The following is a 26,831-nucleotide window of genomic DNA, read 5'->3' as shown; positions in this document are numbered from 1 at the left end:
TACTAGAAAATGGCTAGTATATCTCTTCCATCCTCCAGCTCTTGGAGGAGAATATTCCTTGTAGCCCACCATAACTGGAAACATTCTGTAAAGGAGATTCTGGGGATTGTAGTTCAGTCTAGCCAAGTTGCCTCCCATTGGCAATCCAACCACAAGGCAGTTGGCAAGAGAGCTTAGGTGATGCAGCTTGTGGGCCAGAGCAGGGAGAGAAGGGTGGAGAATGTGCACAAAGGACACAAAGGACATAGCAGTATTCATGTCTGATAGAAAGGACTTTAAGATCAAAGCATTATTAGTAGTGAAAAGGAGCATTGCTAATGATAAAAGGAATAGTTCACCAAGAAGATATAACAATACTGGACCTATACAAATCTAACAAAATAAGCTTTGATATTTAAAGGAAACATCACAGGAGTTATAAGGAAACACCCACAAATATACTATCATAGTAGAAGGTTATAACAAAAATCTCCCAGAAAGTGATGGATCCAAATGACAAGAATTTTCTGTCTATAGAAAATACAAACAACCCAGTAAGTTTCATATAGTGAACATATTTAGAATTCTACTCCCAATAATTAAGAACACACAGTGTGACTGAAAACCATCTAAATGTCCTTCAGCTGGTGAATGGATAAACAAACTGAGTACCATTCAGCAATAAAAAGTAAATGAATTGTTGATACATGCAACAACATGAATGAATCTCAGATGCATTATGCTGAGTGACAGAAGCCAGACTCAAAGGGTCACATATTATACGATTCCATTTATATAATATCTGAAGGAGGCAAAAATTAAAGAAATAGAAAACAGATCATTGGTTTCCAGGAGGGCAGGGAAGAGGTTGACTACAAAAGAGCAGTCCAAGGGAATCTGTTGTGGGGGGGCACTGAAAATGTTCTGCCAGCCCAGGCAACATGGCAAAACCCTGTTTCTACTAAAAATACAAAACAAAACAAAAAATTAGCCAGATGTGGTAGCATGCATCTGTAGTCCCAGCCACTCTGGAGGCTGAGGTGGGAGAATCACCTGAATCCCGGAAGTCAAGGCTGCAGTGAGCCAAGATTGTGCCACTGCACTCCAGCCTGCGTCACAGGTGTGAGACCCCAAGAAAGAAAAGAAGAGAAGGGGAAGGGGAAGGGGAAGGGGAAGAGAAAGAAAGAAAAGGTTCTATATCTTGATTGTGGTGGTGGGGTGGTGGTTACATGACTCTCCGCATCTGCAAAAACTCACAGGACTGTACACCAAAAAACAGGGAATTTTTCTGCATACAAACACGTTTTTAAATTAAATGTTAAAAAATCTTTTCAAGCTCAATAAAATAACCACAAAATTGACCGAGAACATGATCACAAAGAATGTCTTAAGAACTATCAAATGTCAACACCTCAAACCCCAAATTTTCTAACTATGGCACAATAAAACTCCCAATCAGTTATAAAAATTTAGTTCCTGAATCTTCTACTTTTGGAAACCAAAAAAATACTTTGAAATAATTCAAGAAGGCCAGGCACTGTAGCTCACGCCTGTAATCTCAGCACTTTGGGAGGCCAAGGTGGGCAGATCACCTGAGGTCAGGAGCTTGAGATCAGCCTGGCCAACATGGTGAAATCCCATCTCTACTAAAAATACAAAAAGCTAGCTGGGTGTGGTGGTGGGAGCCTGTAATCCCAGCTACTCAACAGGCTGAGGCAGGAGAATCACTTGAACCTGGGAGGCGGTGGTTGCAGTGAGCAGAGATTGCAGCACTGCACTCCAGCCTGGGCAACACAGCAAAACTGTCTAAAAAAAAATTAAAAATAAAAAAATAATTCAAGAAGAAATCACAATAGAAATCATCAAATATTTAGAACTGAATAATAGCAAAAGTATTAAATATAAAAATTTGTTGAGCATAGCTAAAGCAGCACTTGGAGTAAACAGTATAGTCTAAGATGCGTATATGAAATACAGAAATTTAAAAAATAATAAGCCAAGTGTTCTGCTCAAGAAGCTAGAAAAAGGACAACAAAAATATTTTTAAAAATAGAAAGAAGAAAATAATACAAATAAGAATAACATTAGCCATAATTGCAAACGAAGGCACAACATAGAGAGGAACTACTGAAAGTTCTACAGATCAGTTAGGCAAGAGAAAGAAATAAAGGGCAACCAAATTGGAAAGGAGGAAGTCAAATTATTCCTGTTTGTGGACAACATAATTTTATACATAGAAAACCCTAAAAACTTCACAAAAAACTGTTGAAACTAATAAACAAATTCAGTAAAGTTGCATGATATAAAATAAACATACAAAAATTAGTAGCATTTCAATACACCAATAGTGAACTTTCAGAAAAAGAAATCGAGAAGCAATCCCATTTACAAAAGCTACCAAAAAGAAGAAGAGAAAGGCAGGTGGGAGGGAAGGAAGAAAGGGAGGGAGGGAGGGACGAAGGAAGGAAGGAAGGAGGGAAGCAAGGAAGGAAGGAAGAAAGGGGCTCAGGCCTGTAATCCCAACACTTTGGGAGGCCAAGGTGGCAGATCACCTGAGGTCAGGAGTTCAAGACCAGCCTGGTCAACATGGCAAAAACCGATCTCTATCAAAAATACAAAAATTAGCCGAGTGTCATGGTGGGCGCCTGTAATCCCAACTACTTGAGAGGCTGAGAAGGAGAATCACTTGAAACCGAAAGGTGGAGGTTGCAGTGACCTGAGATTGTGCCACTGCACTCCAGCCTGGGTGACAGAGCGAGACCCTGTTAGAGAAGAAAGAAAGAGAAGGAAGGAAGGGAGGGAGGAGGAGAAAGAAAGAAAGAGAAAGAAAAAAAGAAAGAAAGAAAGAAAGAAAGAAAGAAAGAAAGAAAGAAAGAAAGAAGAGGGAGGAAGGAAGGAAGGGAGGAAGGAAGGGAGGGAGGGAGGAAGGAAGGAAGGAAGGAAGGAAGGAAGGAAAAAGAAAGCCAGCCAGCCTAGGAATAATCTTAATTAAGGAAGTGAAAGTTTTATACACTGAAAACTGAAAAACATTAGTAAAAGAAATTGAAGAAGACACAAATAAATGGAAAGATATCACATGTTCATGGATTTGAAAAGCTAACATTGTTAAAATGTCCATACTATACAAAGCAATCTACAGATTCAATGCAATCCCTATCAAAATATCAATGACACTCTTCATGGATATAGAATAAAACAATAATAAAAATATTTGTATGGCACCACAAAAGACTTTGAACACCCAAAGCAATTTTAAGCAAAAAGAACAAAGCTGGTGGCATCACATTACCTGATTTCAAAATATACTGCAAAGCTATAATAATCAAAACAGCCTGGTACTGGCATTAAAAATAGACACATAGGCCAATGAAACAAAATAGAGAACACAGAAATAAATTCACATGCTTACACATTTATAGCCAACTGATTTTTGACAAAGATGCCAAGAAAACACACAGAGATATTGGAGAAAAAAAAAACAGCCTTTTTAAATAAATGGTCCTGGGAAACTGGATATTCACATGCAGAAGAATGAAGCTAAACCCCTTCTCTCACTACATACAAATATCAAATCAAGTGGATTAAATACTTAAATGTAAGATCTGAAACAATAAAACTACTAAAGAAAACAAAGGGGAAATGTTTCATGACGTCAGTCTGAGCAAGAATTTTTTTTGGATCAGACCTCAAAAGCACAGGCAACAAAAGCAAAAATAGACAAATGGGATCACATCAAATTAAAAAGCTTCTGTACAGCAAAGGAAATAGTCAATAAAGTGAAAGAATAATCCACAGAATGGGAGAAAATATTTGCAAACTATGCATTTGACAAGGAGATGCTATTTAGAACATGCAAGGAACTCAAACAACTCAAAAAAAACACAAATAATACAATTTATTTATTTATTTATTTATTTATATTTTATTTTTGAGATGGAGTCTCACTCTATCGCCCAGGCTGGAGTGCAGTGGCGCAATCTCTGCTCACTGCAAGCTCTGCCTCCGGGTTCACACCATTCTCCTGCCTCAGCTGCCTGAGTAGCTGGGACTACAGGCACCTGCCACCATGCCCAGCTAATTTTTGTATTTTTAGTAGAGATGGGGTTTCACCGTGTTAGCCAGGATGGTCTCAATCTCCTGACCTTGTGATCCGCCCTCCTCGGCCTCCCAAAGTGCTGGGATTACAGGCGTGAGCCACCATGCCCGGCCAATACAATTTTTAAGTGGGCAACAAAACTGAGTAGGTATTTCTCCAAAGAAGACAAACAAATAGCCAATACATATATGAAGAAATGCTCAACATCATTAATCATCAGGGAAATGCAAATCAAAACAACAATGAGATATCACTTCACCAGAATTAGAATGGCTATTATAAAAAAGACAAAAAAATAACAAATGCTGGCATGGATGTAAAGAAAGAGGAACTCTTTATATACTGTTGATGGGAACATAAATTAGTATAGCCATTATGGAAAGCAGTTTGGAGGCTCCCAAAAAAGTTAAAAATGAAACTAGTATATGATTCAGCATTCCACTTCTAGATATATATCCAAAGGAAATGCAATCAATATGTCAAAAAATATCCACACTCTCATGTTTATTGTAGCACTATTCACAATAGCCAAGATATGGAATCAACCTAAGTGTCTGTCACCTAAGTGTCTATCACTATCAATGGATGAGTGGATAAAGAAAATGTGGTATATATACACTAGAGAATACTACTTAGCCTTCAAAAGAAATTAAATCCCGTCATTTGTGACAACATGGTTCAACCTGGAGACTATTTTGTAAAATGAAATAAGCCAGGCACAGAAAGACAAATACTGCATAATCTCACTCATATGTGCAACCTAAAGAAATTGATCTCATAGAAGTAGGTGGAATAGTGGTTACCAGAGGCTGGGGAAAATAGGGAGGAGTAAGGCATAGGAAAAGTTTGGTCAACAGGTGCAAAGTTACAGTTAGAAGGAATAAGTTATGATGTTCTATTGCACAGTAGGGTGACTATGGTTAACAATATTATTATGGTATATTTCAAAATAGCTAGAAAAGAGGGCTTTTAGTGTTCTTACTACAAGTAAATGTTAAATGTTTGAGGTGATGGATTTGCTAAATATGCTGATTTAATTATTACACAATGTATACGTGTATCAAAACATCACACTGTATCCCATAAATATGCACAATTATTATATATTAATTAAAAACAAACAGGAAAACAGAGGGGGAGAAGGTTGGGGCAGATTCCTGGAAGGCTGTTGCAGGAGTCTGCAGTCTGATTCTGTGACAAGAGGGCCCAGATAAGGGTATAGTAAGAGGAAAGGACTGAAGTTCTGACACACGAGTGTCTGACTCATTTCCTGCCCAGGCCCAGTATTCAGCACAGTGCCTGGCACATAGAGGCCACCAAGGCAAATCTGTTAAGTGAATAGAAAATGGAACTGGCATGACAGGCAAGTGTGAAGTGGAATATACTGGGTTAGTCCAGCAAGTGGGCTTATGAGCCTAGGAAGAAGGACGGACCAAAGGCATAGAGGCTGTTGCATCAAACTTAAACACGTTCCAGTGAAGTCTGAAGCTAGAGGAGGTGCAAGTGGATGGCAGACTTGCAATGTGCCTACCAAAAGTAAAGGGCTCATTTGTCTTCTGAGCCTTTGGATAGCCCATAATCACACATTGCTCTTAGTTTTTAATTTCACCGGATCTTGCTCCAGATTTGCTTTTTCTCCTTTATACACGGGACTCTTGAGCATATTTGTCAGTCCTCCTGGATGTTGTCCACAAAGTCAAGTTTGGATGAGGCTTTTCTTAGCCCAGAACTTCTATTGCAAGGAAGAGTTTGCCCTATATAATACCACCCAGGCAAGACCTGAATCTAGGGCCAGAATCACAAATTTTTTTCAAAAGCAATTGGATTTTATGATGGTTAATTTTACATATCAAGTTGACTAGACTGAGGCAGGGGGTAAGATATTTGGTTAAACATTATTCTGAGTGTGTCTGTGATGTTGTTTCTGTGAGATTAACATTTGAATCAGTAGCTTGAGTAAAGCAATTTGCCCTCCCCAGTGTGGGTACACATCATCCAATCCTATGAGGGTTTGAATAGAACAAAAAGGCAGAATAGGCCAGATACAGTGGCTCATGTCTGTAATCCCAGTGCTTTGGGAGACTGAGGCAGGAGGGTTCCTTGAGGACAGGGGTTCAAGGCCAGCCTGGGCAACATAGTAAGACAGCATCCCTACCAAAAAAAATTTTTTAAATTAGCTGGGCATGGTGGTACACACTTGTGGTCCCAGCTACTCAGGAGGGAGTAGGCCAGCTACTGAGGGAGGAGGCCAGGAGTTTGAGCTCGGTAGTTCAAGGTTGCAGTGAGCTATGATTGTGCCACTGCACTCCAGCCTGGGCAAGAGAGTGAGATCCTGTCTCTAAAAAATACATAAATACTTTTTAAAAGGTGGAATAAGAGAGAATTCACTGTCTGCCTGCTGTCTTCTAGCTGAGACACTGGTCATCTTCTGCATTTTGGCTTGGGCTAAGACTGAAACTTATGCCATCAGCTCTCCTGGTTTTCACGCCTTCAACCTCAAATTACAACTATATCATGGGTTCTCTGGGTTTCCAGTTTGCTTACTGCAGATCCTGGGACTTTTCAGTCTCTGTAACCACATAAGCCAATTTCCCATAATAAATCTATTTACATATATACATATATATGGTTCACTTTCTCTGGAGAACTCAGACTTATTCAATTTTTTTGGAAATTTTAGTTGGACACAATCTTCTGTGTCTGCAACTCTCCATCCACAAAAACATTACAAGACCATAAATTTAGAACAAAATCGTTTGTTCCTTGTGCTTGTTAAATTTGCTGGACCAACAAGGTGCATCAAGAAAAATGAAGAAAGTAATAAATTTCAGAAGAACTTAAGTTTGGCTAAAATGGGGAGGTGAGGTCTGCTTTGAAGGGGGCAGAAAAGAGGGTTGTGTGGGACACATGCATACATGGGCATACAAACATGCATACACACACACACCCACCTGCTCCATTTCCTCCTCATCTACTCTTCATGACTTCTGGCAGTCTAACTTCCATCCCAAGGCTCCACTCTTAGCCCTTTACTCCTGTTCATCTCTACTTTCTCCCCAAACTCCAACTATTCCCTTTGTGTTAATAATATATATCTCTAGCCTTGTGCTTTCAAACATAGTGGAATCACAGGCTGTCTGATTCATCTAATGCCTTCATTTCACAGATGAAAAAACTGAGGATCCTAGAGGTCTACAGATATGTCTAAGATCGCACATCTGCTGGTAATTAGCAGAGTTGAGGCTCAAGCCAGGTTTCCTAACTACCAGTATAACATTCTCTGATAACATGGTTTTCCCTCTGGTCTATAGTTAGCTATGAATTATCTCCAATACTACAAGCCTCAACATACAATCAGAGAGATAGCAGTCACTTGTAAAATGTTGAGTCTTAAATAGAAAACTGGAGAAAAGTATTTATCATATAAGGTAGTAAAAGGGTTAATATTCTTAATCGATAAAAGAGCATCCTATTCATTCCACACATATTTACTGAGTGCTCACTAGACAGTTAACAGTGCTAGGCACTGAGAATGCAAAAAGTGATGTAAGAAAAGCATGATTTCTGCTCGCACATGGTTTACTGTCTAGTGGACAGAGAAAGACTAACAAGAGAATTCCTGTTATGAAAGGCAGTTGTGCACAGCTTCTCACCCCCTGCATGGTTACATAAGAGTAGCCTTGGGCCTGGAACATTTTCTTACACAGAGATAAAGAGTCCTCATAGCCTGTGCTAGGCACATCTCTGCTTTGTAATAACTTTCCCCGTTCCGGGTTTCATGTGTACTTCTTTGTTCTTAAGCGCATGGGTCAATGGCCATCAAGTGCACCTCCAGCTTTCTTAGTTCTGGCCCCAGGGGGGATGGGTTGAGGATCTTCACCTGCAGCAACAGAGCGGTGTATGGAGTCCATCTCCCTGCATCAGCTGGAGGGTAAGACCCACTGCCATGGGGACACACAGTCATCACTGAAGCTAATCTTGTTCCATCTCTTCTCTATATGAGTAAGGTGTTTTCCATCCAGTGCCTGTTTGAGTCATCTTTCTTGGTGACATGGACATCTGCAAACCATACAGTAAGTTAACATCCTGGGACTGCTGCTTTGATGATAGGCAACAGGGGTCATTTGCTCAAACAATGACTGTAATGAAACTCTAGCTGAAAGAAAGGAATGCCTGCTTTAAAAGCACATAATTGAGGGACTTGACCCAGTTTGGATGTATGATCCAGATTAGGGGATGCCGGGGAAGTATCAGTGAAATGACTGAGGTAAGAAAAAAAGTATAAACAGGTGCTAATTAGTAAAATAATGTACAAAGGTCCTATGGCAGGAGTAAACATGATATATTTGAAAAACTGAAAGAAGGCTGGTTTGTCTTCAGAGCATGAAGTAAGAAGTAGTATGGGCTGATAGAGACTGGAAAGAGAGATAGAGAATATACCTTGAAGGGCCTTCTAGGTCACATTGAGAATTTGATTGTGAATCCACTAAGAAATGGACAACACAGAAGAGTGTTTTACAGAGAGTTTTGACACAGAGAGATCTGGGTTTTAAACAGATAGGGCCTGGTGTCTTGGGAAAATGGATCAGAAAGGGAGAAAATGGACACAGCGAGATTTGTGAGACTGTTGCCAAGATCCAGAAAAGAGAGCATGGTAGCTTAGACCAGTGGTTCTCACCAGGGAAATTTTACTCCTCTGAGGACACTTGGCAATGTCTTGAGACATTCTTGGTTGTCACACCGTGTGTGGGAGGATGTTACTGGCAACTAGTAGGGAAAGGTCAAGGATGCTACTAAACATCCTACAATACACAGGGCAGCTCCCTTAACAATCATCTGACCTGAAATATCAATAGTGCTCCAACTGAGAAATCCTGGCTCAGACCATGATGGTGGCCGAGAGAGAAGGAGGTACATATTGGAGAGACGATTAAGAGGTTAATATTAGCAGTAATTAGTGACTGATTGATCGTGTGGAATGGGGGAAAGACTATCAAAGGCAACCCTCAGGTTTCTGGCTTGTTCATCTGGATGAGTGGGGAGTGCCGAGATGAGAAATGCTTGAGGAGTTGGTGGTTTGGTAGGGGAAGATAAGGAGCTCTGCTTGAAACCCTGTAAATGTGAGGTGCCTATGTGACACTTGAAAGATGAAAAACACAATTATCTAGGTCTACAGATCAAGAGGGGAAGCCTGAGCCCTGTATTTGAGAGCTTCTGTGAATAAAACAGAAGACATAGGCATGCATGAGATTACCTAGGAAGAGAATACAGAATGAGAAGAAAATAATCCTGAAGACCCAGTCTTGAAAAACTCCCAGGAAAGGAGCATGAACCAGCAAAATTTTCTAGAGAAGTGGGAGGACATGGCACACATTAGATGCTTCAAGAGGGCCTATTTCCTGGCACCTTCTCCAACACAAGCACCACTGATTTATTATTATTATTATTATTATTATTATTATTATTATTATTATTATTATTTTGAGACAGGGTCTTGCTCTGTAGTCCAGGCTAGAGTGCAGTGGCATGATCTCAGCTCCTCGGCTCACTGCAGCCTCCACCTCCCAGATTCAAGCGATTCTCGTGCCTCAGCCTCCCGAGTAGCTGGGACAGGCATGCACCACCACACCTGGCTAATTTTGGTATTTTTTGGTAAAGACGGGGTTTCAGCATGTTGGCGAGGCTGGCCTTGAACTCATGACCTCAGGTGATCTGCCGACCTCAGCATCCCAGAGTGCTAGGATTAGCAGCCCCCGCGCCTGGCCTAGATCTTTTTAAACTTTGCTAAGCTAATCAGGGCTAATCAGTTTTTTTTTTTAATCTTGTTTAAATATACCAAAGTTTTAGTTGACAATTTTTGGTAAATAATGAGATTAAGCATCTTTGCCATTTTAGTCAGCCATTCATATTTCTTTTGTAAATTGGCCAGTACATGTGACTTGCCCATTTTCTATTTCAGATATTCATATTTTTCTATAGACTTTAGTATATATTATGGTTTTAAACTCTTTACTGTCACATTCTTAGTTATTTCCTGAGAATTTATCTTTTTTTGGGGGGGTGGGTTGTTGTGGTGGGTGGTGTCTTTCTATTCAGTCGTTTTTCATTTTCATGGATTCAAATTTGTTGACTTTATTTCTCTTCCTGCTTTGACTGCATAGTAGAAAAGACTGTTCTTTCCCAAGGATGATAAAAATGTTCTTCTACATTTTTTTTTTTTTTTTTTTTTGAGATGGAGTCTCGCTCTTTTGCCTAGCCCGGAGTGCAGTGGCGCAATCTCGGCTCACTGCAAGCTCCGCCTCCTGGGTTCACGCCATTCTCCTGCCTCAGCCCCCCGAGTAGCTGGGACTACAGGCGCCCACCACTGCACCAGGCTAATTTTTTGTATTTTTAGTAGAGATGGGGTTTCACCATGTTAACCAGGATGGTCTCGATCTCCTGACCTCGTGATCTGCCTGCCTCGGCCTCCCAAAGTGCTGGGATTACAGGCGTGAGCCACCGCACCCAACCTCTTCTACATTTTTTAGGACATCAAATTATTTTATACATTTAAATTTTTAAACCACCTAAAATCTATTTTTGTGGATGATGAGTAATTAGAATCCTTTTCCAAATAAGCCAGTAGTTTCAATACCAGTTATTGAATAATATGTTATTTCAACCTGTTCTTTATCTTGTAATCCTATATCCAATAGTCTGTTGTGGCCTATCTTTTTTGTTCTTTAGATCTCTCGTTATGTTCCTGTGCCCAAGCCAGACTGTTTTTATTACTGTAGCTTTACAATATGTTTTGATAGCTGGTGGGAAAATCTGTATTACTTTATAATCAGGAAAGCTCACAAAGGTGTGTGTGTATGTGTGTGTTCTTGCATGTGGAAGGTCGATGAGGAAATGCCTTTGAATGACTAGGTCTACATTGGAAGCTGCAAAGGAGTTTGACACAGTGCCTGGAGCAGAGAGTTTCCAGAAAAGCTTGGAAAAATAAAAGGACAATTGGAGACTACAGGGCTCTGGAGGCTGATGCTCACACTTACAAGGTCTGTAGGTTGATGCAAGCAGAGAGAAAAGCTGGCATGGACTGATCTCTGTTATTTTTATACACCAGCACTAACTGCATTTCAAGGGCCATTAGGCCTGGAAACCTTTTCCCAGCCCCTGTGAAGTCACTGGGGATGCTAAGGTTAGTCATTCACCCACTGGGGCTATCTAACTGCGCTCGGGTCCGGATGAACTGCCAACAGCTGTTTGTGTACTGACAGCCCCCTAGGTGCAGACGGATCCTCAGCTGCCAGACATATGCCTTATGTTTCATTGGCTCACAGCTTTCAAAGAAAACAAGTCTTTTAATTCAGCAAGTATTCACTGAATGTCTGACACCCCCAGTGCAGACCCTGTCCCAATCCCCCAACGGGGTCCATCTCTATCCAACTCTGGGTGAATGACCATGGTGCTCTTGCACACACGCACACACACACACACACACACACAAGCACACACACATAGCTCAGGCTTGGGGCCCACCTCTCTGGGCTCAGAGGTATCAAAGCAGGGGCATTCCTATCTTAAGGACTTCTTATCTTAGGGGCTTTGGCCCCACCTGCACAGGACAGAAAATTAGTGGATTTCTAGGAGAAAGCAGGCTATGGCAGGTATAGCCAGGGACTCAGCTCTTCCTTCCAGACATGCAGGAACCACAAGGAGGGATGGTCAAACACAGCCTGCTTAGGCCTCTTGCTGGGATCACTCCAAGGGTCTCCTGGGTCACTCAGAGGAGCCAGGAGGCTGCCTGCTGCTGTACACTGAGACAGACTCCTGGGATGTTTGGATCACTGCACCCTGCATGCTGCCTTTTTGTTATTTTTTCTGATTTGCCTCTTCAGGGCTGAACGTGTCGTGAGTTTTGGCCTTATGACACCCATATTAAATGGGGTAGGGCAGAGCATTGCTCAGTAAACAGCAAGAATGTCCCTGGGCATGGCCAAGGCGGTTCTGCTAAGTATGAAAGGGAATGTGCCTGCCATACTTTGTGCTTTAGGCCCAAAGTGACCTAGGGGCCAGCCTGCCTACTGGCCTCGCTCCCAACATTACAGGTGTTTGACTCCACTCCACCCCGTGGAGAGACGGAGCACAGGAGCCACCCACCGGGGGACCACATGAGGTCATGCACACCCACAGAGTGCCCAGTCCCTGCCTGGCCTTGTCCCCATTTTCCCTCTACCTAGGGTTGGGGTGACAATGGAGGTAACTAGAAGACAGATCAAAAGGTTCTTGGTCTTGATACAGATGCAAGAAGGAGGCAGATAATAGACACCTCCCTTCCCCCTCGCCCACATAGGCTCCAGTGGGTTCTCAGGGCAAAGCCTGGCTCCCTCCTCTCCGACTTCAGGTAGAGGTGAGTGTGGAGGGAACTGAAAGAGGAAAGGTGAAGTGCTGTTTGGCTTGGACCTGGAGGGGGACAGAAGGCTCTCTGGGCAGGCAGGGTCGGTCTTTTGGCAAGAGGCGCGCTCTCTCTCCCTTCGCCTTCCAACGAGGGCTGGGTGTGAAGGTGAGAGCAACCAGAAAAGAAGGTGAAGAGGCAGTTGGCCTTGACACGGACGCGGGGGGCGGTCCCAGGCCGAGGCCGCCCCACCCCCGCCCCGCCCCACCCGGCGCCACCTCCCGGCGCCTGGGCTGACACCTCCTTAGCGCTGGCCGCCGGCCGCCTCTGCGGCAGCGCTAGTCACTTTCTCTGAATCGGCTCCGCACAGGTAAGGTCAGGGGACCCGGCGCCTGAGCTGCCAAGGAAGGAATCCGGGGTGCTGCGTGAGACTGAGAGTTGGGAGGCAAGGAAACAAAATCGAATTTCCTCAGAGGGCCAGAGGAAGAGACTGAAACACGGGAGCCCCAAATCCTTGGGCGGCGGGGAGGTGGTCCCTGTCATGCCCACGACGGGTGGGCGCGTCTTTACCGACTGCCTGCACGGATCCGCAGATGTGCTGGGAGCTTAGATGCCTGCGACTATGCAGAGACGCAGTCCAGAGCGGTGACCCCAGATCCTGGTGGGGGCTGGATCCCAGGGCCCCGACATCCCTTTGCAATTTCCAGCCAGCAGCTAAAGATTCCCCTTCCGGGGCTTTAAAGAGAGGCTCCAGGCTCGCGATCCACGAACACACAAAAACCTTCCATGCTGATGTTCTGAAGAAAAGCCCCGCCTCAGCTCTGTGAATGCTAATAATAGGGGGAAGATTTGTTCTCTCTTGGGTGTGTGTACAGGTGGAACAATCTGCAGAAAAAGGCCTTTTTTCGGAAAATCTTTTCAGTTTGAAGTTTCAGCAAATCCATTTTTCATTTCCTTGCATTTGGGGAGATGACATGGAATTTAAGCTCCAGCTTTGGGGCTGTCTTTGAAGTTCTGGGGTTGGGCTGACCTTTCCCGGGATGAGGTTTTGATTTGGAGGAAGTAAAATGGGTTTTGTCTTAACCTGTGCTCGTTCTTTAAACTTCTGAGGCCGGGGGCCGTGGACTTACTGACATCCTGTATTCTCTCACCTGCAGCTAGGAGAAAAGATGTTCACTGTGCTGACCCGCCAACCATGTGAGCAAGCAGGTTAGTATCTCTCAGCAGGTAGCAAGCGTGGTTTTGCCAAATCGCAAGAGAATTCCAGCTTCGGCCCACAGTTTTTCATCCATATCCCCTGCAAATGATTGTTTAACTTTATTGGTTTGAGACTCAGTACTCAGTTGGGTTTCGCCACCGGCATTCCTCAAATAAAATAATGCTTTTCATCAAAGCCACACAAAACAAGGACTAACATGCATGTTTCACTTAAATGGTTTTTCCGGTTTGTATAATCCATTAATTTGGCCCTTGTGGTTTCCCTTACCTAGCTGTGTGTAAGGTTTACTTTAGAATACTGTATTGTTGATTTTGTGATCAATTGTAAAGTACTTGGATCTTTTCTGTATTCTCATCCAAATGTTGCTGGCACAGTGCCTACAACACCCCCACCCCTCACCGTGGGTCAGTGTTGTTATGGTTGATACTGCAGGCACAAGTGCGGGATTTTCTCACACTCAAAGGCAAAAGCGTGCGCGCACACACACACACACACACACACACACACTTCTAAGCTTGCCCCGCCTGCCTCTAGAGCACTTTTTGGAGTTGCTCATGTGGAAGCCCAGAAGGCTCTGGCTTCTCCACGCTCAGGTAGGTACCTTGCAATTACCATGTTTGTCCAGCCCTAATGACAGCACAGCTCTAGGCTGCATTTCCTGAATGAATAAGACCTGGTCTCATCCATTTTGCTTTGTAATAAGCTTTTCTGCTGGGACAAGGGTTTGCTTAAGGTAATCATAGCTTTTTACTTGAAAACTGCTGAAACACAGAAGACTTAGGAGGCCAGCCACGTAGCTGTGGTCAGGAAACTGCATACGTATCACACACTCCTCCCCCATGGATAGACATTCTTTAGTCATGCCCCTAAATTGGGTATTCTTGTCTTCCAAAAGAATATGATTTTAGGATAGTAAGGGCAATCTATATGAACTTTTATTTTTGTAAAGGGACATTGCACTTAAGGAGCTGTTTTCCTTTGATTTTCAGGTTTTCCCCCAAAACACTTTGAAATGTTAACACAGAGATTGTAACATCACTCATATAGACTAACCTGTTAACATTCCTTCCAAAGGACAAGTTTAACTTGGCAGATTAAATTTCTACCACATTTTGTTAGAGGGAAAAAAAATCCCTTAAACTTCTATAACTAACACTGACAAATGCATTCTTTGAAAGCTGATGCAAAAGTTTGCCTCTGTGGATTAACTGGTTCCTGTACTTTTATTTGGAATCACAGAAAAGTGATATAGGACCTCTTTATATGCTCTGCAGGTCAACTCCATGGCAGTTGGCTCTCCTTTCCATTGCTATTACCCACAATTCTGTAATGAGTAACCTTGTGTCTAAGTCATTTTACACATGTGGAGCTAGTTCTGTGGGATAACTTCTCAAAAGTGTGATTGTGAGTCAGATGGCATGCTTATTTGTAGTTTTCATAAATATTGACAAATTGCCCTCCATTGATGCTATACCAGTTTACACTTTCAATGACAAGGTAGGAGGATTAAGGTGTTAAGTGACCAACTTTGACACCAAGAAGTGTCTGTGACTGCAGCTACACTGCAGGGGAATCAGTTGAGATGGAAAGAGTTAGCTGTTCTGAGCCATGAAGACCTACTGCGTGATTGCCCTCCTGTAGCAAATGTTGTGATGTGACTGAATTTGGGGGCTGAATCTAATTATATCATGGGTGCATAGACACGCCCTGTTCTTCTTCTGGGAAAATGTCTTACAGAAATAATGAAGAGGTAAAGCATAGCTTATGACGATCTAGGAATAATGTTCTGGAATAAGACAGGATCTATTGAATTGCTGTTCAATTGATCTTCCTATAATGATGAAAATGTTATATGGCTGCACTGTCCAATGTAGTAGCCACTAGCCCTCATGTGGTTATTGAACACTGGAAATGTGGCTAGTAAGATTGAGAGACTGCATTTTTATTTTATTTTAATTAATTTACATTTAGATAGCCAATTGATTAGATATATATTGGAATTCGATGAATCTAGTGATCTTTCTACTAGTGTTCATCTTATTTCAACCAGTTGGGTGTCATTTCTGTTGATGTCCCAGTAGTTCTACCAAGACTATTATTATTATTTTTTTAGAGACAAGGTCTCACTCTGTCGCCAGGCTGGAGTATAGTGGCACAGCTCACTGCAGCCTTGAGCTCCTGGGCTCAAAGGATCCTCCAACCTCAACCTCCTGAGTAGCTTGGGCTACAGGTGTGCACCACATGCACAGTTGATATTTTTTCATTTTTTGTAGAGATGGGGTCTCACTATGTGGCTCAGGCTGGCATCTAATGCCTGGCCTCAAGCATCTTCCCATCTCAGCCTCCCAAAGCTGGGATTACACACATGAGCAACTATACCCAGCCCAAGATTATTATTTAGCCAGTATTTTCATTGAATGTCCTTTTATCTTTTTAAAAAACTAGGTATAACTTCTATTCAGTGAAATGGATAGATCTTAAGTTGTGCCCCTAAGTTGGGTGTTCTTGCCTTCTAAAACTATGTTTTCAGAATAGTAAGGGCAATTTATAAGAATCTTTTTTTAAAGGGAAATTATACCTAGGACACTGATTTGCTTTCATTTTCAAGTTTTCTCCAAAGGACTTTGAAAGGTTTGATGAGTTTTGACAAATGCACACATCCATATACTCCACACTCTTATAATGTATAGCGCATTGCCATTACCCCAAGAAAGTGCCCACATATTCCTTCCCAGTGAATCCCTGCCCCAACTTCTGCCCCCTGGCAATCACTATTCTGATTCCTGTTACCTGCCTCGTTTAGAACTTCAAATAAATGAAATCATTTCAGTATAGTACTAATTGTTTTTTATTTTTATTTATTTTATTTTTATTTATTTATTTATTTATTTTTTTGAGACAAGGTCTTATTCTGTCACCCAGGCTGGTGTGTAGTAGTTTGATCTCGACTCATTGCAACCTCCACCTCCTGGCTTCAAGCAATTCTCCCACCTCAGTCTCCCGAGTAGCTGGGACTACAGGCGCATGAGACCACACCTGGCTAATTTTTGTATTTCTTGGCAGAGACAGAGTTTCACCATATTGGCCAGGCTGGTCTTGAACTCCTGACCTCAAGTGATCTGCCCACTTCGGCCTCCCAAAGTGCTGGGATTACAGGGGTGAGCCATCTGCCCAGCCTAATTTCTTTTTCTTTAACTGAGATTATTTTTAAATGAAATATTCTATCACCTGGTTTAATTTTTTAAAAATAGATTTTTTGAATCTCCATTAAAAAAAATGTTAGCTGGGCATGGTGGCTCACGCCTGTAATCCCAGCACTTTGGGAGACCAAGGCAGCCAGATCACTTGAGCCCAGGAGTTCGAGACCAGCCTGGCCAACATGGTGAAACCCCATCTCTACTAAAAATACAAAACTTGGCTGGCATGGTAGCAGGCACCTGTAATCTCAGCTATTCAGGAGGCAGAGGCAGGAGAATCGCTTGAACCTGGGAGGTGGAAGCTGCAATGAGCCGAGATCACGGCACAGCACTCTAACCTGGGCGATAGAGTGAGACTCCATCTCAACAAAAAAGAATAGAAAAAGAAAAAAGTAAAACAAATGTTATTGTAATTCATCTCAGGGATAACCAAAATATCAGCATACCCTCCCTGCAACACTGTTTTAGTACACAATTTGTGAGGAAGGGCAAATAGGTATTGTTTGTCCTTCCCCCAAAACTGGGGAGAAGAGGAGTTTATTTGCTACTCCATCTTAGAAGTGTGGGTCTCGCTAACACCAGAGAAAGTGGTTTATGCACCTGATCATGGGGCCAGTCCATCAATTCTACAAAGAATACCAGTGCCTGGTTTTTACTTTCCCCTCAAGTGTCTCCTGGGTCTTCTCATTTTAGGCCTCAAGGCCCTCTACCGAACTCCAATCATCACTGCCTTGGTGGTCTTGCTTGTGAGTATTGTGGTGCTTGTGAGTATCACTGTCATCCAGATCCACAAGCAAGAGGTCCTCCCTCCAGGACTGAAGGTAAGTGTGAAGGGACTGGCAACAAAGGGAAGAAATGAGCATAAAGGGGAAGAAATCAATTATTCCAAAACCACGAGTTAGAAGAGCAGAAAATCCTTTCCCCCCATCTCTGGCTGGAGCCAGGAGAAGGTAGTGTAAGATGCAAGACAGAAGGTCTGGACATGCTGGGTTTGTGATATTTGAGGCTACAAATAGAGGGTAGTGACTGACACCTTCTCCAAGGACTGTGTAGTCTTGCTTTGACTTCTGACTTCAAAGCTAAAATTTGTAACCAAGAGTTGCAGATGGCTATCAAAGATTTACCAGTTCAGCCAGGTGCGGTGGCTCACGCCTGTAATCCTGGCACTTTGGGAGGCTGAGGCAGGTGGACCGCTTGAGTCCAGGAGTTCGAGACTAGCCTGGGCAACATGGTGAAACCCGTCTCTATCAAAAAAAAAGTTTACCAGTTAGTGCAGTTTCCATTTTGACCAGTTTATCTGTTCTCCCAACCACACAACCCTGATAATGAGTAAAGACCAAGGCTGAGCACAGTGGCTCATGTCTGTAATTCCAGCATTTTGAGAGGCCGAGGAAGAAGGATTGCTTGAGCCCAGGAGTTCAAGACCAACCTGGGCAATACAGAGAGACTCCATCTCTACCAAAAAGAAATTTTTCCAAAAAAAGGAAAAAATAAGTCAAGACCAGGAGACCCAGGCACCTCTTCTAGCCTAGGCTGAGTGAACAAAAAAATCAAGAACTTGAGAAGGTCTCCTTGAGCTCTATTTGTACTACTACTCTTGAGTCTAGAACGTGTGCTGTGATCCTTCCAACACTTCTCTCAACAATCCCCCCGCAAAAAAAAAAAAAATTACTCAGGACCTTGTGCTTAGTACCAGAGGCCCCTCTCAGCTCTCAACAAGTCCATCCCCAAATGATCTTTAGGTTCAGAATCATAATATATCCCCAGGCTTGGCTCTGAGGGTGCCCTTGGAGACAGGAGGTAATTCCATGAGAGGCTGACAAAGGAAAAGTGAAGCAAGTTGATGAGTCCTTCAATCATTTTGGGTAGGGGTCAGCAAACATTTCTCATAAAGGGTCAAATACTACATATTTTAGGCTTTGAGGTCCATTTATAGTCTCTGTTTTATAACTCTTCTTTGTTTTTTGACTCATTAAGAATGCACAAACCCTTCTTAGCTGTGCCATAGGGACCAGGTAATTCAGCCATGTTCTTTGAATCTCATTTAACATTTACACTTGACCTCACAAGTCTTTTCCATATCTTCCTGCTGTTAGTGACTATTTAAAGGTAATATTTGAAATACATAGACATTTTTAAAAGAAAAGAAACTAATATTGTTTTGGACTCTAAGGATGGGTTTGAGCTAACATTCTAAGGCAGCTTTTCTGAAAGATTAGAGTAAAATCTCCATTAGATAATACAATAGCATTTAGTTCCTTGATAGGATATTTTACTTAAGAAACTCAGCCCTCATGAATAACGTGAATTAAAAAAAAAAAAAAAAAAAAACAAAAACCCTTATGCAATCACCCAATAATGAGAAGAAAGCAAATTACCCGGTTGTCCAAAGATACTAGCTGAGGCCTAAAAGAAGCTGTTTTCCCAAGCTCCAGGCACTGCCTTCTATAAACTACTGTATATAAAATTGGGACTTTGGGAGGCCGAGGTGGGCAGATCACGAGGTCAGGAGATTGAGACCATTCTGGCTATCATGGTGAAACCCCATCTCTACTAAAAATACAAAAAATTAGCCAGGCGTGGTGGCGGGCGCCTGTAGTCCCAGCTACTCGGGAGGCTGAGGCAGGAGAATGGCGTGAACCCGGGAGGCGGAGCTTGCAGTGAGCCGAGATCTTGCCACTGCATTCCAGCCTGGGCAACAGAGCAAGACTCTGTCTCAAAAAAAAAAAAAAAAAAAAAATTGGAACTGCAACTAAGAGTAATATATTTTTTATTTTTTATTTTATCATTATTATTTTGTGAGATGGAGTCTTGCTCTGTCACCTAGGCTGGAGTGCAGTGGCGCGATCTTGGCTCACCGCAACCTCTGCCTCCGCATTTCAAGCTATTCTACTGCCTCAGCCTCCCAAGTAGCTAGGATCACAGGTGCCCACCACCACGCCCAGCTAATTTTTTTTGTTGTATTTTTAGTACAGACAGGGTTTCACCGTGTTGGCCAGGCTAGTCTTGAACTCCTGACCTCAGGTGATCCACCCACCTCAGCCTCACAGAGTGCTGGGATTATAGGCATGAGCCACTGCGCCCAGCCGCAACTAAGAGTAATATCTCTTAACACTTTGTATAGTGCTATTCAGTTAAGTGAGCACTTTTCCCTGATTATGTCACTTAGTTCTTATGCCAACCATAGAAGGTGGGCAAAGCGAGCACCATGACTGCCATTTTGAAAGTAAGAAAATACAGGTTTGGTCAGTGAATGACAGGTCCATAACTGAAACCTGGTCCCTTTTGTTCCCAAGGCCACTGCCTCCCACTTCTCCCTGACCCTGAGTTCTGAATGGAGATCCCAAGTGGAGGGAAGGGATTGGCCTTAGATGGGAGAACACTTCCTGCTTTGCACAGGACGGAAGGTAGGGAGAATGGATGCAGATGCAGGAAGGTTTGTTGAATTGAGGGAGAGGAGTTAAGCCTAGTACCACCTTTAGACCCTGATAGCTGGGCTGCCTGCCCTCGGCCCCACATTTCAGAAAGACCAGCTCTAGCTGCACTTCAGGCTTATCTCTCTCTATGACCCAAACGAATATGTTTACCCAGAGCCCATGCTTCCCCTTCTAGAACACACTGTGGTGCCCAAGACTTCAGAATCTAGGGTCTGACCTCCAGAAGGTGGACATCACCAATGGTCTGAGGGGTGGCCAAGAGGCAGCTGCTTACAGGGAGTGTAAACAGAGCATAGCTATGTGGTCTGAACTGTCCACACACAGGTACATGGGCTCTTTATTCTGTGAGAACAGGTTTGGGAAAGGGACAGGGCAGAAGCCTGTATTCATAAAATTTTGTCTCTAATCCTACAAATGTTAGAAATGGGCTGGTTAAGGCAGTTGCCAGCTGATGGCTTCTACTTGTTCTGGACAGTAACAGGCAAGTCCTCTGTTCACACTGGAGGGACATGGAGGAATCAAATGGAAGACTAGTAAAATGAGTAGAGAAAAATAGATCCCTGGGCAGTCTAGAGGGCACTGTTGAAGGAGAAAAGCACACATGTTGAATGCTACTGTCTTAGGTTGGGCTCTCCAAGTCAAAGACATACGTGCAAGTAGATCATCTGGGGATGATCCCAGGAAACACTGGTGAGGGACTAGGGAACTGAGATGGGTCAGGCAGCCAAGAGAGGGCCTGTTATGCAGCAGGTCAGCACTGTGGGCAACTGGGACTCAGTCCTGCTTGGGTCCCTGTGAGCTGGTAAAGAGACCTCAAAGGTGTCCCATATCAAGGGGCATACGGGCATGTGCCTCCCAGATATCCCAGTCAAGGGCATATTTATTCACCAACTTCCATCAGTCATTAGCTGAGAGGCTGCTCCCTGGATGTTAACTCTCTAGTCCTTCTGGCATATTTTGTGATCAGGTAGACTCAGGCCACTAGTTAAGCCTTCAGGCAGGTGGAAGATGGATGGTTGTACATCACAGTAGTAAGCCCTGAGGGGATGTGGGCAGAGAATTGCCAGTGACTACTCCATGTAAATAATATTATTATCCTTTTCTTGCAGATGAGCAGACAGGAAAAGAAAGGGCAAATAGCTTCCCATAGTTACACAGATTGAAAATAGCAGAACTGGTGTAAAGGAAAGAAAAGAGAACATACAACAGTGTCCTTAAACAAGGGTTTGGAGGAATCAGGAGACACACCCTCCACCAATCAGCAGGCAGTTCAAAGAGGGGATTTTAAATCTTCTGAATCTTGCTAACAGACCCTAGCCATCATTGCAAGGGACAGGAAATTGTAAAACACAGGAAGATGAGCTCAGAAGGTCCATTCTTCTTAATTGGGTGGATTAAATGTGAGAAAAGACAGATGTTCTGGGCCAGTTGAACCAGAAACAGAATGACAGCTTTGGAAGAGAGTGTTCCACATGCAGTTTTTCTCAGGATATGGAGAGAGCTCTCTTTTTTTGTTTTGAAGAGGATTGCAGGTGATGAAGTTGAACAACTATGCAGGATTTTAAATTATTTGTTATGTTTATTTTTTTAACCATGAGCCCTGTTTTGCTTTCGTGTGCAGCTGACAGTTGGTTCTAAAGGGCCAGCTCTACAACAGCCTGTCTGGAGGGCTCTGAAATGTTACAGAGGACTCTCATGCAAGGTCATATCTGGCTATTAAATCTAACCTTGGCTTGCCTAACCCTGGTTTATGTGAGGTTATGGGCAGAACTATTAAAACGCAGTCAAGGGGCGAAAATGTCTGAGTCCCTTGTGTTACTGATCTGACTTGCTCCACAAGCTTGAAGAGTAAACATGATGCCATCACTTGTAATTTTCACTCGACCCCCACTTCCCCGCTTTATCATCATGAAGTCCAATACCTTCCTCCTGAGGCTTCGCTCTCCCTACCCCTAATCATAACCATCCAAGAACTTTAGAGCTTCTCAGTCCAGTGATCAATACTATTGTACTGCCTCTTGCAGCCATGTGATGTCACTGTTGAAGATGGGTTCTGCACAGTCTAAAGGTTTTGAGGATGGGCTTTTCCACTGTGACCTGCTCAGCCCACATTAGTTCCCCATACTGGGTCCAAGATCATAAGCCATTTTAGTCTGCACTCCCATGCTCAGCCATTACTCTCCAAAGCAAAACCACTGGCCCAGTCTGTGTTTAAATCATTCCCTTTTAACCCTCATTGAGCCTTGCTCATCAGCCTGTATTTCTGGTGCCTTGTAGCCTGCCCTGGTCTACTTCTTCTCTTCTCCTCCAGCCAGATCTGCACACCCGTTAACTAAGACTTTACTTTCAAGGGACTTTTTGTTTAAATAAGAAAGTCTGCAATGCACCTGCTTACTGAACAGTCATGCCATTAGACTTGGTTTCCTTGGAGCTCAGTGAAAACATCATGGCTATGAGTACAGGTTTTAGAGTCCGTTAGACTCAGGCTTGATCCCAGGTCTGTGATCTTGGGCACTTACGTACTACTGTAAGCCTCAGTTTGCCCATGTGTCAAATGGTATATGATATGATATGATAACATATGTCTTATACAGGCAATAACACAAAGCACTTTCTGCAGTGCCTAGAATAAGTGCAAGACAAGGTTTATTACTACTACTATTTATTATCATAGTAATAATGATAATAATAATAAACAAATCTAAGAAAGTTGACCTTATGATTCTGCTTTTGCTATTGCTTTAGACAGATCACACAATCCTTAAGTGTTGGACCAAGGAGACTGGCCCTTTCAGTTAACATTAATTGCATTCACTGTTAGATACAGAGTAATTTAGCCAGTTTCCTGATTCTATACATTTCTAAACTGAAAGACTGTTTCCTTTCAGTTAATCCACTGTCTTCAGATCCACATTTGAGCCATGGTTTTTTCTCACACTGCATTAGACAGAGGATTACTTACTACTTTTTATCCGAACATCACCTGGCCAGCTGAACTGAAATTCATTCCCATCCCTTCTCCCCCAAAAGAATCACACTGAGTTTCACTGTTTAGGCAAAAGAGCTCTGAAAACTGGTTAAAGACCATTTTTCCCACCTTTGAAAATGTCAGTGAATGATGGTAGGGCTAGATCAGCGTGAGTCGGTAGAGGTGGGCCTATATCAGCAGGTGCCGGAGGGACAGCCATTTCTCCAGTCTCATAGAGCAAAGTCTGGCTGCCGCAGACCCTAGTGAAAGCTGGATCCCAGTTGGAGTTACAAATGAGAATGGATACTCTTCCTTCTCTCTGATCTTGGCCCAGCAGCCCTGAGCTTCATACACCCTTTTTGAAGGGTTGGAATAAAGATTTGAGGAAAGGAAAGTGATAGTTTTTCTCCTATTCTCTCTCTCCTCGTTTTATGGGTCAGCACCCGGCGTGGCAGGGCGGGTTGGAGTGGTGGTGATCAGGTCAGCAGCAGGAGGGAGGAAAGAAAGCAGACCAAGAATATAGAGGCATGGACCTCTTTAGTTTAGTGCCTGGTTTCCTTCTTGCCTTCAGTTTCAACCTGTGCTTTAATCTCCCTGAGAGTCTCTGCCTGTGACAGATTATGAACAATGCCACCCTTGTTCCCCATGAGGGATGTCAGGTCAGGATCCTGATCAACATTCATCATACTGAAGGGCTGAGATTAAGAAGCTGTCCAAGTTCACATACCAGTGAACACAGATGTTCTATTTCAAAATAATGGAGAGGCTATGATTCAGGAGCTGGAGCAACTTTTTAAAAATTTGGTTCCATTTCAAACAAAACAAGCATTTGTAATATAGATAATAAAAAGTTGGAAACCTCCTAAATGTATAGGATCAGGAAATTGGTTAAATTACTCTGTATCTGACAGTGAATATAATGAATGTATGAAAATGGTGATATCAATCTGTTTCTACTGTCAGGAAGACATGTTCATGATATACTTTTAAGAAAAGAGCATTGCATGGCCAGATGCGGTAGCTCATGACCGTAATACCAGCAGCATTTTGGGAGGCCGAGGTGGGTGAATCGCTTGAGTCCAGGAGTTCGAGACCAGGCTGGGAAACACGGCGAAACCCTGTCTTTACAAAAAATACAAAAATTAGCCAGGTGTGATGGTGCACACCTGTAATCCAGCTACTCGAGAAGCTGGGGCTGAGAATCGATTGAGCCTGAGAAGTTGAGGCTGCAGTGAGTCATTGATGGCACCACTGCATATATACAATGATATATGTATATATCCAGATACATATATACATATATCATTAGAAAAGATACAACAAGGGCTAATGCAATAGTTGGATTTGAGGGATGCTTTGTTTTCTTTTCTGTTTTTCTTGTTTTGTGATTTTATTTGTTTATTTTGCTTGACTGGCATTTCTATATATGCTAATAGCCTATATTTATGAGTAGCCATTAAGCATCAGGCATATAGCCTTCTATTTACTTCTGCAAGTAAGTCCTCTAAAGATGAGGGAACCCAGAAAGGTTAGGCAACTTACCCAGGCCAGCATCATAAAATTGAGAATCCGTCTGAGTCAGCCTGCTTCCCGACCCAACTTCTTCATATTCTGTGGGACAGGCTAGGTTAACCCAAAGGTGGTGGAGTGGGAGACTTCAGGCCACCCTGAAGGCCTCTGGATGCCCTGGGATGACTCTGAGCACAAACAGATACTGGGCTTAGGTATGCATTGCTAATTCCAAACTCTATAGGCTACTAATACATGCTCTTTCCTCGTTAGGTTTGGTCCAGAGCCTGGGCTGGGCCAAACCTGCAGGTGAAGCTTTCTAGTGCCTGCTCAAGTTGGGCAAATTGGTCCAGGACTCTCAGCCTACTCTCCTGCACACAGCCAGCCCCAGCACTGCCCAGCAACACCTGCCTGTTCATTTGTTGACATACACATTGCCAAAGTGTGATCAATATGTCAATTTTTTTTATTTTGCTTTTTTTCTCCTTAATTATGAATACTTTAATTCTGAGCACTGATGCAGGTATTAACATGCCTCAGCCGGGCGTGGTAGCTCATGCCTGTAATCCCAGCACTTTGGGAGGCCAAGGCGGATGGATCACTTGAGGTCGAGAGTTTGAGACCAGCCTGCCCAACATGGGGAAACCTCATCTCTACTAAAAATACAAAAATTAGCCAGGGATGGTGGTGGGCACCTGTAATCCCAGCTACTTGGGAGGCTGAGGCAGGAGAATCACTTGAACCTGGGAGGCAGAGGTTGCAGTGAGCCGAGATCGTGCCATTGCACTCCAGCCTGGGCAACAAGAATGGAACTCCATCTCAAAAAAAAAAAGAAAAAAGGAAATGCCTCTACCCTGTGTAAAACTTCTTATAGCTTCTTCCTATGCTTTTATTTTGGTTGTTTATTTTTAGACTGAGAAGCCTAGAAGTTTGGAAATAGAGGGCATCTAGGTGACTATTCATTTTCTGTCTGAGACGAAGATGGCTTTTGTACCTCCCCCTAGAGGTCTGAATGAGGAAGAATCAGGCAACTCGATTGTATGCAAGATCCATGAAGTACAATTCTCAACATTGGCTGAGTGTTGGACTCACCTGGGACTTTTAAAACCTGTTGATGCCTGAGTCCACTCTCAGAGATTCTGATTTAATTGGTATGGGGTGTAAACTTGGCATTGGGGGAATTTTTTAAGCTCTCCAGGTGATTCTAATGCATTGCAAAGTGATAATTACTTCCTAGAACCTGCCCTACCTTTCTTCATCCCCTTCCCTCACAATCCAAGGAGACAAAATTGGTTTGGGGAAAACAGTTTTTCTTATTGATCAGCCCTTCCCTAAGCGAAGCAGTGTGGATTAAGGTACTCAGCGTTCTCAATGGCCCACTGAGAAAGCAGTCCTCAGAGGAGTCCCGCCCATTTCTGACTCTCCCTTTCCCTTTTTATTCAGTATGGTATTGTGCTGGATGCTGGGTCTTCTAGAACCACAGTCTACGTGTATCAATGGCCAGCAGAGAAAGAGAATAATACCGGAGTGGTCAGTCAAACCTTCAAATGTAGTGTGAAAGGTAAGGACTGAAGTGTGTCTGGGAGTCGCAATGGGAAGCAAGGTAGAGTTCTAAGTGTTTTGGAGGCCTGAAGAGGTCCTGAGATGTTGCTTGGAGGCAGGGAATGAGCATTGGACTGGGAGTCAGGAAATAGGAGATCTTGTGCTAGTGCTGCTACTCATCAGTGGAATAAACTTGCTCTAGTCACTTCTCTTCTCTGGGCCTCAGTTTTTTCATCTGTATACATGGGAGGGGTGGCGTCAAGAACTGTGAATGGTCTGAGATTTTACCCTGCCATATTTTCATGGGTGCTGGAAGACATAAGACTCCTGGGTCAGAAATAAAGGGCAATTTGTTACTCACAGGAGTAGCCCAGCGTATCAACATTTTCTTATACTGGTTCTGATTCCCAATTTGCCCAGGATGATGGAAAGAGGGACAGATAGTATGCACTCATGCAATAGGTTCTGTCATAGGACAGGAAATCTGGGATTTTAGGGAAGCATTTA

The 26,831-nt window shown here is 43.1% G+C and overlaps 1 protein-coding gene and 1 long non-coding RNA gene across 10 annotated transcripts in view; one reads left to right on the top strand and one right to left on the bottom strand.

Annotated features, from left to right (window-relative positions):
• LOC129484218 (uncharacterized) overlaps positions 1-26,831 on the bottom strand; it is a 258,163-nt gene that overhangs the window by 179,472 nt on the left and 51,860 nt on the right. The window contains exons 7-8 of one of the 5 annotated variants that reach the window (XR_010114190.1): positions 24,816-24,970; positions 22,951-24,395 (exon numbers count right to left, since the gene is read on the bottom strand). The exons of the other annotated variants lie outside the window; for them this stretch is intronic. This is a non-coding gene — a long non-coding RNA (uncharacterized lncRNA). Of the gene's footprint in view, positions 1-22,950; positions 24,396-24,815; positions 24,971-26,831 lie in introns of those variants that run through there. 5 annotated transcript variants of the gene reach the window in all.
• The window catches only part of ENTPD3 (ectonucleoside triphosphate diphosphohydrolase 3), a 45,661-nt gene continuing 26,622 nt past the window's right edge, over positions 7,793-26,831 (top strand). Inside the window, exons 1-4 of one of the 5 annotated variants that reach the window (XM_055281843.2) lie at positions 7,793-8,148; positions 13,610-13,661; positions 17,562-17,689; positions 26,226-26,343. In XM_055281843.2, the coding sequence (XP_055137818.1) occupies positions 8,074-8,148; positions 13,610-13,661; positions 17,562-17,689; positions 26,226-26,343 (373 nt within the window). In that variant the 5' untranslated portion in view covers positions 7,793-8,073. Of the gene's footprint in view, positions 8,149-12,734; positions 12,823-13,609; positions 13,662-17,561; positions 17,690-20,164; positions 20,276-26,225; positions 26,344-26,831 lie in introns of those variants that run through there. The other 4 variants (XR_008658370.2, XM_055281817.2, XM_055281823.2 and 1 more) reach the window with 4 other exon arrangements.

The sequence above is a fragment of the Symphalangus syndactylus genome, chromosome 1 (assembly GCF_028878055.3).
Source record: "Symphalangus syndactylus isolate Jambi chromosome 1, NHGRI_mSymSyn1-v2.1_pri, whole genome shotgun sequence".
Taxonomy (NCBI): domain Eukaryota; kingdom Metazoa; phylum Chordata; class Mammalia; order Primates; family Hylobatidae; genus Symphalangus; species Symphalangus syndactylus.
Note: the sequence above shows the minus strand (reverse complement) of the source record. Positions and strands in the feature narration are given on the sequence as shown.